General features: G+C 42.2%; 1 protein-coding gene across 1 annotated transcript in view; it reads right to left on the bottom strand.

Moving 5' to 3' along the window:
• Nucleotides 1-12,876, bottom strand: part of wwp2 (WW domain containing E3 ubiquitin protein ligase 2) — a 145,248-nt gene that overhangs the window by 53,758 nt on the left and 78,614 nt on the right. The window contains exon 9 of the mRNA XM_077567937.1: nt 11,835-11,924. Coding sequence (XP_077424063.1) covers nt 11,835-11,924 — 90 coding nt within the window. The remainder of the gene's footprint in view (nt 1-11,834; nt 11,925-12,876) is intronic.

The following is a 12,876-nucleotide window of genomic DNA, read 5'->3' on the forward strand; positions in this document are numbered from 1 at the left end:
CGATTTTTTCACACCATACCTGGGCCTCTTTCGTTTGTGGATATAAATCGGATATGTATGTAACGCTCATCCGCACGCATCCGATTCATGTCATCAAAAGCCTGGTATGCGCTCTGCGCGGGTGGCAGAGAGTGCTTTGAAGGGAGACTACTGAGACGTCTGTGAATATATACAAAGCTGTTTTGAGTAACAGTGTTAATTTTTTATTTGTTTTTAATTTAATCACACTTGAAACATGAAGCATAAAGTTGACATTTGTGGCGAGAGTAGAAATTCCGCCCTGCAGACGGTTCATCACACACGTCAATGACACGACGTCATCTTCAATGAAATGAAGAGATCGAGGAGCCTCCCCTCATATTCCCAAAATATTTCTACCTCTTCCAGTCTCGCTTGAGATGGAAAAAAACTATTCGCCGGGTTTCTGCTCTGATTGTTAACAGTGACGCTCAAGGAAGCCGAGGACAGCAGCCAAGCATAATCGAGCGTGAAAACAGTCCACCAATCGGGAACGGGCGTTTGCACAACTTAATTTGCATAATTAATAGAGGCAAGACACAGAAATCCAACTCCTAACACGTCCGCGAAAGGAGTCCACCAGCCCACCAATGAGGAGTGCGCGTTTGTATATGGCTAAGTTTGCATATGGCACTGATAAAGGTCGCTTGCCTCGGCAGCTTGGCTGGGGGGAAAACGTTGCGTCAAGTCGGGCCATATTTATTTACGTAAACTTTGCAACTTGACGTAGTTTGTTTTGGGTGCACATCACTCGACGTGTGCTCTTTGCGCATGTGAGTCACATCATGGGTGCATTGCGTTCACATTGAAGTTGCATTTATTTTTGTAACGTGAACAGTCCATAAAAAGATCCGAATTGGGCATCACGCCCTGCAGTGTGAACATAGCCTAAAACCTGTGGGTCACTTTTGAGTCTAGATATTCAACAATATAGTCAATGCCTACTAAATAATTGATATCTCGGCTCCTGAAGCAGATAGAGACATAATTCCAAAAACATTTCAGTTTACACCTGTGGATCTTTGTGAGAGAAAGAGTGGAGGTCGCCGCTTGGCCAGCGGTGATACCAACCAGTCCCCGCTCACTCTCGCGGAGGTCGCCGCTTGGCCGGCGGTGAGACCAACCAGCTACCGCTCTCTCTCGCAGAGGTCCCCGCTTGGCCGGCGGTGATACCAACCAGCCCACGCTCTCTCTTGCGGAGGTCAAGGAGGCAGCTACTCGCTGCCAACGGCTTTCGCGTGCTGCTGACGCGGGGCCCACCTTCCTGCCCAATGGCTTCTGATGTTCCCCCAGTGCAATTTTGACAGACATTGGCTGCGCCAACGTAGCAAAGGTGAAATATTATTTACTTCACCAATCCCCGTTTCACCTAGATAAGCCTCTGTGGATCGGGACCATTTTGACAGATACCAGATTTTTTTTTTTCCCCAATATCTGGGCCGATACCCAATCTACGTATCGGATCGGCGCATCCCAAATGGAAACTACAACAAACGAGGGGCCGGCTTTGAGCACAGCCCAAACTTCAACTCAGACTCCAAGAAAACAGAACAAACGAAGCGTGTATTCGAGTGCACAAAAAGACGTTAAGTGGAGAATTAACATCGGACCAGCATTTGAGCAAACGAGAACGCTTACCCCAGGATAACACCACATGCATGTGTGTTGCGTCTCCGCTCCGCCGGCGCAGCCGATTCGTTTCCATTCTATCAGCTTGTTGACTGCGGACAAGTTGCGTCGTGCCGGAACCCGCCGCACCGATAGACCAATTTTCAATTTTTGCCGCACAGCGCATCCATTGGCATCCGTCAAATGGCAAACTAGCACAGAACACATCAAGCGGGTCAGGAAAACCGATGCTGTTTCAAAATGAAAAAAAATCGGATTCATTTTCAAAATAAAATACTCGCCTATTTCGCAATCATGTCGGCAAATTGTCATAACGCTTAATTAATGCTTAATTCACTGCAGCAAACATGGATGCGGAGAGATTTACAATGGAGGTGGATTATATATGACACGGCACATCCTTTTTATTTGGACAGCCTAAAAATTGATGCTCTAAGGAATGTCATAGTAGAAGCTGTTTCTGCTCCTCTGTTGAGCACACATTCTGTGTGTTTGTCGTTTTTAATGCCACATTACCGCGCGTGATCACGCGAGATACGTTGGGTAGTTGTCGGCGACGGAGATGCCGGACCGCAGCTGTGCGCAGCCAGGGAGTTTTGTCCATAAAATTGACGTGTCTGGAGCACGCAGTCAAGACGCAGCGTAGCGGAGACCCAACGCACACGCATGCAATGTAATCCCGGGGTTAGTGCTGGGCTGGGTATGAAAAATGACCCACAATTGGCTGTTCATGTGGTTGAAAGGTTAAAACGCTATTTAAAAATCTACCAGAAAATAATAATTGAAAAAAAAAGACAGTACTGCCAACAATTCATAGCCAGTTGCTTGCTAGACAGAGGCCGACAGCAATTCGAGGACACAGCAACAATTTTTTTTTTTTTATAAATGCAAAATAAACAGGTCTGTATGTTATAGAAGTGAACTAACTGCAATGTAACAAGTGCTTGGTAAAAACATTGTTTATTAAATTGTTTTTAAATGGCATGCTAGTTCACCCTAAAGGGGGATTCTTTATAACCAACATAAACACCAAACTGGTCCGGGTATTTTTCTCTTATCCTCCAAACGCAACAGCTTGGAATCACAAAACAATGGCTTGGCCTGTGCCTTGACATCCATGTTGCCAGATTGTGAACTGCTGATATGCATAGTATCGATACTCCTTTTGTCAGATCCAGGGTCTTGACTGTCGCGCAGAGCCAAAATGGCATTCCATGTCTGCCTAGCTAAACGCAAGACTCCTTCATCCAAGCTGAAGCAACTAACCTTAGGTCCTGTAGCCGCCGTGGATGGATGTGGGAGATGTTTTTGACATGCTCGACAAATATTTGTCCACAAAAAAATGGCTTCAATGATTCAATGTTAAAAATTTGACAAATTATGCTGCTAACTTTATAACTGAAATACTATTTGTGAAATTAATGTATGAGTGTATGTATGAGCGAGTGTTTGACTGAGTGGTAAAAAATGCATGACCTTCCACTCCCTCAACCTAATCACCTACACCTGTGTTTAAAAGGATTAGGGAGGGAGGGAGGGAGAGTGCCTACACTGCCACCTGTGGTCATCTACCGCAAATAAAAGCAAAAATAACATGTGGCTCCTACACAAGCAGTACAGCTCCATGTGAGCACATCTACTCAGACAACCTGCAGGATCTTGCCTGCAACACTTATTTTCCAGGTCTGTTGGCATTTGTCGGCAATTCTGGCATGTACGCCATTCTGGCTCGGTTTGGGTGAGATGGTCCAGGAGAAACCTGTCTGTACTCTAATATATCAATAAAAACTCCTGGAAGCCGTGTGACAACTCTCTGCAGTACTTCATCTCCACCTGGGTTAATTGTTACAACTGGGCCAACTGTGGGTCATTTGCAAAGCTGCTGTTTCAGGTCCTCTATCTCTCAAATTCAGCCCTCTCCGCTTTTTTTCCTACTCTTTTTTTTTGTGTGTATTCTACTCCTCCACCCTTGACTTCATCTGCTCTGGCGAAAGCTTCTTTGTTTTGATGAAGATTTTGCAGTTGGTCTTTAGAGTATTGCCAATCAGCCCGTTGTTCTTTGATGTGCCTTTTTGGCAAAATCTGCATTTTTTTTTTTGTGAGATTTTCATTAATATAAACGTCCTTATTCTTCTACTTTGGACCCTGCTTCAGGAGAGCGTTATTTTTCTTTTTGATCAGTAAATCTCATCAGTACAGCCAGTGGTTGTTTCCCCTCTGTATTCAGTGGGAATCACAGCTTGATGTTCTCAGGTTTTACAGTAATTTTAAATTATTGGGATATCACTAGTTTCCTCCACCGTCATGATTACCGAATTTAGGTCAGGATCATCTCTACTTCTCCTGGCCGCAGCTTGAGCGTGCATAAGCGGCTTGATTTTTATGCCAGTGTCACACCGCGGTGAGGGTGTCTTGTCATTTCCTGTTTTATTGTGAAAAGTCTGACTCCTCTCGTTTCAGGTCACTTGCCCTTCCTCGTGTGGTGTCTGTGTCAACCCTGATCCCTGATTGTTTCCACCTGTTCCCCATTACCCTCATGTGTTAAATAGTCTGCGTTTTCCCTGTCATGTGCCGAAGTGTTTTCGTTTGAGCCACTGAAGCCTGCCATAGACCACAGCCTTGTTACCCAATTGCCTTGTTGCCTTTATTGCCTTGTCTCGTGAGAGAACCTTTGTTTGTAATTTTGTATAGCTTAGTTTTATTTAGTCATAGAGTGATTTTTGTTTTTGAATGTAGTTTTAAATTTCCTCCCTTTTGGAGCGCTTTCAGTTAATGTTTGAATAGTCTTTATTTTCTCCCTCTCTTTCTTTTGTTAATTAAAAGCTGCTTTACCCTCCACCGCTTCCTCTGCGTCTGAGTCCAAAAACAGCCTTGTTGTGTCAGCCAGTAATTATCACATCATTCATGCGAGCATTCTGCTCCAGTTCATCCAGTCTTCATTACAAAACAACAATGCACCAATCATTTTCTTCCAAATCTCTGCGCAGCTGTTGCATTTCTTTCAAGATCTCCCGAAGTAGCTCCATGTCCTTCTTTACCTCCAACACATTCTTATAAATCATAAATAGCATTCTCTATTTAATTCTTTGACTGCCAGACGTTTTCAGAAAAGGGATGCCGCCAGTGCCAGCCGATTTAAGCATTTTGACTGATCTTTCAAGGTCCACAGAAAATGTTGTGTTTGGACTATGGAAACACACATACGACCAAATGAAAGATTGGACTCTCATCTCTCAAAAAGTTTGTTTCTACCTTATTCTGTTTTTCAGTAATCAACAATAGAAAATGGTTAGTTTCACCAAAATGCTCTGTTTTGAAACAAAAAACGGAGAAAACAAGCTTTTTGTGAAACGATGTTATTTCATGCACTCTAGTGAATTGTACACTTCTTTTTGTCCATGAATGATGCCACAAACACCTAAATAGTGCTTTACTTCTGTAAAACACTACCACCAACAATGAAAAAGTGTTTTTAGATTGCAAAATACGTTTATTTCCATTCAACAGTGTAACAATTTGACAAAAATATTTCGCAAACTTTACAAATGTGTGCAACTGGTACTATTTACAATTATGTGGATGTTTCAAATACAGTTTTTCTTTTTGTAACACTCCCCTGCGTGCAAGGAGACGGAGCAGGATTTGCACAACAGATTCGTTTCATAGCGATTGCCCCTTTCGCGTGCAGACGTTACACTTTCTTGACGGCCTTTTTTTCCGGGGAATAGCAAGTAGCAGACTGTACCCACTCCTCCGATGAATATGCATTGGACTCGGGGTACTCTTCATCGTCCGATTGAACGTCCGCCTGTGCAGAAGTGCTCGGTTGTGCTCCGCGTTTTCCGGTGTTAGCATTGCTAGCCAGTGAGGCTTTATGACGTGGTCATAGCCGCCGCGTCAACGCTTCCAACTTCGGCGTCAACGCTTCCAACTTTGGCGTCAACCTTGGAGCCACCATCATCATCATTGTCGCCATCACTGTGCTCTTTAGCATTGGTCGATGAGCTGCTTGCAACCGGTCACCATTGTTCACTTCCTCAGCCATCTAGCTCCGCCTCACGTCTTCTACTGCCGCGTCAACGCTTCCAACCTCGGAGTCACCATCATCATCATCGATGATGATCATCGTCGTCATCAATGTGCTCTTTAGCACTGGTCGATGCTTTTCGTCTTTGAAAAAAATGCTCAAGCGTGAGCTGCTTGCAACCGGTCGCCATTTTCGCTTCCCATCCCCAGCCATTGTCCCCTCTAGCTCCGCCTCACATCTTCTACTGACGCCTACCCAATCTTGTCAAAAGAGAGTCATCGCTGCCATCTAGGGGCCAAAAATAGTCATTAGGCTAACTAGATCTGCTTGAAACTTTCACCACAGCTGGGCAAGGCTTTCCTCCACCCGTTTCCCCCCAAAAATTTAAAAAAAATTGGAGAACGTCTTTTAACGTCCTTGGCGGCCCTCCGTAGGTTTTTACTAAACGTCATTTAACGTCCTTGGCAGTAAAAGAGTTAAGCAAGAGAAGTCTTTAACTCTTCAGCCTCTTCGGCTTTTTCCGCTCTTTCTTTTTTCCCCCGCTCTTTTCCCGTTAGGCATGTCTCAACAGTAAAATCACAGAGTGAAAATCACGAGCGAATGCAAGATGTGTCATTCCTTGTCACACCAAATTGTTGATGTCCATAGTTTATTGGTAATACATAAATAAATAAATAAATACATTAAAAATATATATATATATGTGCTTTACACAAGGAAAGAAAACATCTATAAGTATCAACAAACACAGCAGTTAACATTCAGAAGCAAAGCAGAGAAAAAAAGTTTACAAAATTTACTAAAAGAATGTACATTGACAATGTTAAAACATTAAAAAGCAAATTTTTAAAACATTTAGAATAAAAAGCATTTCTAAGATAATAAAAAAACATGATTTAATATTGTTTAACTCTTTGACTGCCAAAAACGTTAAATTACGTTTAGTAAAATCCTACGGAGGACCGCCAAAGATGTTAAAAGACAACCGAGCACTTCTGCACAGGCGGACGTTCAATCGGACGATGAAGAGTACCCCGAGTCCAATGCATATTCATCGGAGGAGTGGGTACAGTCTGATCACGGAGAAGACACTGCTTATGGACTACAATGCCACCATGAATGGAGCGGATAAGATGAATCAGAACATCTATGTTTTTTTGGGGTTTTTTTTGGAAACGGGTGGGGGAAAGCCTTGGCCAGCTGTGCTGAAAGTATCAAGCAGATCCAGTTAGTATAATGCCTATTTTTGGGCACTAGATGGCAGTGATGACTCTCTTTGGACAAGATTGGGTAGGCGTCAGTAGAAGACGTGAGGCGGAGCTAGAGTGTTGAGGGGAGAATGACTGAGGAAGCGAAAATGGCAACCGGTTGCAAGCAGCTCACGCTTGAGCATTTTTTTCAAAGACGAAACGCATCGACCAATGCTAAAGAGCACATTGATGACGACGATGATGATGATGGTGACTCCGAGGTTGACGCCGAAGTTGGAAGCGTTGACGCGGCGGCTATGATCACGTCATAAAGCCTCACCGGCTAGCGATGCTAACGCCGGAAAACGCGGAGCACAACCGAGCACTTCTGCACAGGCGGACGTTCAATCGGACGATGAAGAGTACACCGAGTCCAATGCATATTCATCGGAGGAGTGGGTACAGTCTGATCACGGAGAAGACACTGCTTATGGACTACGATGCCACCATGAATGGAGCGGATAAGATGAATCAGAACATCTCTTACCACCCGGTATAGGAACTGAAGGACATGTGGAAGCCAGACGTAACACCACCGTATCATGATCCTGAGAGTAGACTTGATGGCAACATGGCCAAACACACACTGCAGTACTGTATATACTTGCTATTCCCCGGAGAAAAAAAAGCCAGCAAGAAAGTGTAGCGTCTGCACGCGAAGGGGCAATCGCAGTGAAACTAATCTGTTGTGCAAATCCTGCTGCGTCCCCTTGCACGCAGGGAAGTGTTACAAAAAGAAAAACTGTATTTGAAACATCCACACAATTGTAAATAGTACCACGGTTGCACACATTTGTAAATAGTTTGCCAAATTGGTTTGTCAAATTGTTACACTGTTGAATGTAAATAAACGTATTTTGCTATCAAAGAACACTTTTTCATTGTTGGTTGTAGTGTTTTACAGAAGTAAAGCACTGTTTAGGTGTTTGTGGCATCATTCATGGAAAAAAAAGGTGTCAAATTCACTAGAGTGCATGAAAAAATATAGTTTCACAAAAAGCTTGATTTCTCCGTATTTTGTTTCAAAACAGAACATTTGGGTGAAACTAACCATTTTCTATTGTTGATTACTGAAAAACGGAATAAGGTAGAAACAAACTTTTTTTTCTGATGAAAGATGAGAGTCCAATCTTTCATTTGGTCGTATGTGTGTTTCCATAGTCCAAACACAAAATTTTCTGTGGACTTTGAAAGATCAGTCAAAATGCTTAAATCGGCTGGCACCCACAGCATCCCTTTTCTGAAAACGTCAGGCAGTCAAAGAGTTAAAAGACCTTAAAAGTATAGGGGGAAAAAAGAAATTTTTAACCTGGATTTAAAAGAATTTACACTCTGGGCTCACTTCACTTCTGTTGACAGCTTATTCCATTTGTGTCCAGCATAACAGCTAAATGCAGCTTCACCATGTTTACTTCGAACCCTGGGTTCCACTAGTTGACCCAAGTTTGCAGATCTCAGAGCCCTCCTAGGTTTGCATTCAATCAGCATTTCTTAAATATATTCAAGACCCAAACTATTCAGTGATTTATAGATCAGTAGCAGAATTTTGAAATCTATTCTACAGCTGACTGGGAGCCAGCCTTAAGGACTGGAGTGATATGTTCTGATCTATTTGTGTTGGTCAGAACCCGAGCTGCAGCGTTCTGAATTGGCTGAAATCTGATATTCTTTTTAGAAAGTCCAGTCAGACGACTGTTACAATAATGCATTCTGCTGGAGATAAAAGCATGGATAAGCTTCTCTTGGTCTGCTTGGACCATGCAGTCCTTCAGTCTGGAGATGTTTTTCAGCTGGTAAAAGGCTGTTTTTGTGATTGATTTGATATGATTGCTGAAAGTCAGGTCTGAGTCTATTAGCACCCCAAGATTTGTTTTTTTAACAGCAATCCTCTTTTTTCTTTATAACCGAAAACAATGACCTACTTCTACTTCTCTTGTGGTGAAGTGTTGTTCATATGCTGTAGACGCTCTTCACAGCTCCTATAGTCTGGGAGAATATCGACCACAGCGGGGGCAAGTATGAGTATAAAGGCTGCAAAACGTGCTCCCATGCGTTCACGCGTCATGCAAACACTTCAAAAGCAGGGCTGAGCTTTAGTGTTAGCCAGCTTGCCAACGGCGACTAAAAACCGTGTCGGGTGAACTCAATTTACGGTACCATTTCTATTCATCTCACTAAGTATTGATCACTTGGAGCAATAGATAAAAAACAAACAAACAACTCACGGTTCGGTCAGATCACAGATTTAAATCACGGATCAGATCATTTTTGGGACCAGCAAAAAAAAAAAGATAAATAGAATGTTGTCTTCCTTTCATTTTATAAAACACTTGTTCCCATTAGATAACAAGATTAAACTCAAATTGTCAAATATGAGGATGGAAATGATTCTAATTATCTTTTCTTTCTTTCTTTTTTTAAGAAAGAAAAATACCTCTGCAATTTAAGGCACATACTCCTTCTACATGGAGAGTGAAAGACAAACTAGCCTATTCATCATTGAAAAAGAGGCAAAGAAAGATAACAAAGTCACAGTTGTCGGACTACCGGTACTTTAAAAGCTGACAGCTGAGCACTCATTGCTAGCAGCTAGCGACTAGCTGCTAACACCGGAGACCAATCACACAATGACGGCGTAATAAACTAGAGGTTTCTTAGCGCCCTAAATTATCAATTGATATGATTTCGGGATGGCGACGTGTTGATGCTGGGATGTAATGGCAATGAAAAACTACGATAAGGCGATCCGAAATGAGTAGAAAGCAAGTCAAGCTTGCCGTCAGCCGGTCACGCCACCATGCAGGCCAACTTTAAAATAAGAGCGTACTAAGCCTGTTGCATGGCATCAGCGTATTCTTTCTTGAGCTTTATTTTGAACTTAGCCTTTGTTCAGGCGGCATGGTACTTTATTGAATGATTGTAGCTTTCTTGACAAGTCAGAAACTAGTCACAAGTCACACAAAATGCTCCCATACAAGCTACTTATATGATCGATAAGGTTTTTTCTCTGCGATCACAGTGAATGTGGATTGATCTTGTTGCCGTCACAAGAACGTGCTTTTAAATTAAAAGCAGCTTTTTGGATCTCACGGCGAGGTTGGCATCATCCATGTTTGTTTTTGTCTGCGCGCGGCTGTGCTTCCCAGTGTCCGGGAGATGATGGTACAGCGCTACTGAGTTACGCAATATTTTGAACCTTCTGTATACTTTTATTAACATATTAATATATCGGAATGTGGACGTTTGTAGCTCGATTCAGACTCGTCCATGTCTGAATTGCGATGCATCTAAGAATCGGAAATTTCCCCCACCTGTAGGAAACAGTGAGTTCAGTTGTACTTCAAGTATATAACAATGTACTCACGTTGCTTTTGATCAATCCTAATCCACAAATCAGTCATAGTCCTCATGATCTTCTGTATCAGAAACAAACAACTGGGCAAGTTCTCCATCAAACACGGCATCTCAGAGTCAGTCTCGTTGTTGTGTCCTCAGAAATGATGCCAGCTTTTGCATTCGCCCAAGCATCCAATATCCATTGACAAATTGGAGCATAACTTGCACGGTGCTGTCTCCCAGTCTTGGTAAAGATGTGTTCGCTCGCCTCCCAGAATGATAGCAAGCTCTGCATTAATTAGCCGAACTTTATTTTTCACAGCGGCTGAGAGATGTGTGCATTTGAGTCACGGAGATAAGGAAGGAAAGGTGATGCGTGGGAAAAATCTGGTGTCTTTAGTATGTGGTGTGATCTGTTTAGCTACACTGTGTAGACTTTCACTACTTCAAAGTGACTTTTGCGATGTCTGTTGCTGTAAGTGTATGTTGTTCAATAAAGCATTTAAAAACGAAAGGAAAAAAGGAAACATTACACTACTGTATGTAGTAGTTTATCCCGGACACCCCTTTGCATTTAGTATGTTCCATCTCCCTCACTCCCTGCGCAAGCAGACTGCTCTGTTTTGGAGAAAGCTGTCAATCAATCAATTAACTTGTCAGTGGCTCGTTAAACTCTAAAACAAGCAAAAAAGAAAAAAAGACACATGCTCACTGAACATGCATGTTTTAGCGCCATGGCATAAATTTGAACACAACAAATCACGATTTTGAACACGTGGGGGTGGGGCAGGGGGAGAGGGAGAGTAGGGGCTAAAGCACTCGCCACCAAGTTGACTCTTCCATGTTCTCATGTCTGTCCTCAGTCAGGTCCGCCTTTCTTGTATATAAGCAATATGTGCGGGAATTCATCTCACACAGTCAGATTTTGGACCTTGGTCCACACACAAGGCGCACCTCACTATTAGACGCACCGTCGATTTTTGAGAATATTTAAGACTTTAAAGTGCGCCTTATAGTCGTAAAAATACGGTAAATTGACCAAATTATGATACGTGAGGCATCAGACCAAGCCAGCGATATACAGGGACAGTGCTGGTTCTGGCATTGCCGCCACAATTTCTCGAGCCACCACCCAAAAAGGCTTAACGTAGAACCCTGCATTATTTTTTTTTGTGACGATACGACTTGAAAAAAATTAATATATTTCTTATCAAAGGGTCGGGGCTACCTGGAAAATTGTCGGGATCCCTAAATTTCCCATGCTAGGAGCCCGGCTGGCTCCTTAGCCTGTCTGGCTAAATGTCAGGCCTGTAAAAGTGGAGGGAATGGATTGCGGTCTTTAGGAAACTGAGGCCACACCCCGTCCCCAATGCCATTTGTGCCCATGCATAGAAGTAAAGTGCTGTTATACAAGTACATAATGGGAACACAAGTTTGATGTGTTCTGCATACAGAAATATACATGTGGCTGACAATTGACCATGAGTTCAACTACTTGCTTTTTTAAAAACAATTTAACAGTACACCCACACAACAATAATCAACATGGATAAAACATATTAAAGCTGCCATACCTTGGTGGCAGCGGTCTCGCCCATGTCGTGGTTTTGGTGTTGTGATCTACGTAGTAAACTCTACCATGAGGCAACACCCTCTGCTCCCAGCTAGAGACAAAGCACAAAAACATATTCCTGTACACTCAACTTAACTAAACTTTATGTATAGAGCACTTTAAAAGCAACCATCACTACTTACCAAGTTCTGTACATGGAGGAAAAAATAGACATATAAAAACAAAGACAGTTAAAACAAGAAATTTCAAATTAACACCAATGTTGAGTCACGTGCTAAGTTAAGAGCACTTGTTTTTAAACCTCCCGATTCAATTACAATTCAGGGGCTACGATTCGATTATAAAACGATTATTGATCCATTTATAATTTTTGTATGTTGATGCACTTTTTTACAACACATTTCTCTTTGTTTCACTAAGTATTAATCACTTTTTTCCCATTAAATAAAAAGATTCAAATCAGAATGTCAAATATGTTCATTTAGAACGTAGAAACACAACAGTGCAATATAAAGCTGGACACCTTATTTTATACATGGGCCATAAGCATGTATCCTGCCTTATATTGCACATAAAGTTAAATCTAAACGGCCATTTTAACAGTTTGAGATGAGCGTTTTTTGGGGGGTGGGGGTTTTAATAGGAAAACATGTTACCTCAAACTGCAATTTAAGGTATATATTCTTCTACATAGAGACTGAATGACAAATTTGCCTATGTTCACATCATTAAAAAAGAACCAAAGAAAGGAACTAAAGCACAGTTGTCGGACTACTTTAAATGTAGCCAGCTGTGCACTCACTGCTAGCTAACACCGCTAACCGCTAACACCAGCGACCAGAGATTTGGTTTGATTTAAGAGGTTTCTTAGCCCTAAATTAGCAATTGAATATGATTTCGGGATGCCGATGTGTTGATGTTGGCATGTAATGACAATAAAAAAACTACAATAAGGCAAGCCGGAATGTCTAAAAGACAAGTCAAGCCAGCTGTCAGTCACCATGTGAGCCAACTTCAAAATAAAAGCATGCTAAGGCTATTGC

Source organism: Vanacampus margaritifer, chromosome 6 (genome assembly GCF_051991255.1).
Source record: "Vanacampus margaritifer isolate UIUO_Vmar chromosome 6, RoL_Vmar_1.0, whole genome shotgun sequence".
NCBI lineage: Eukaryota > Metazoa > Chordata > Actinopteri > Syngnathiformes > Syngnathidae > Vanacampus > Vanacampus margaritifer.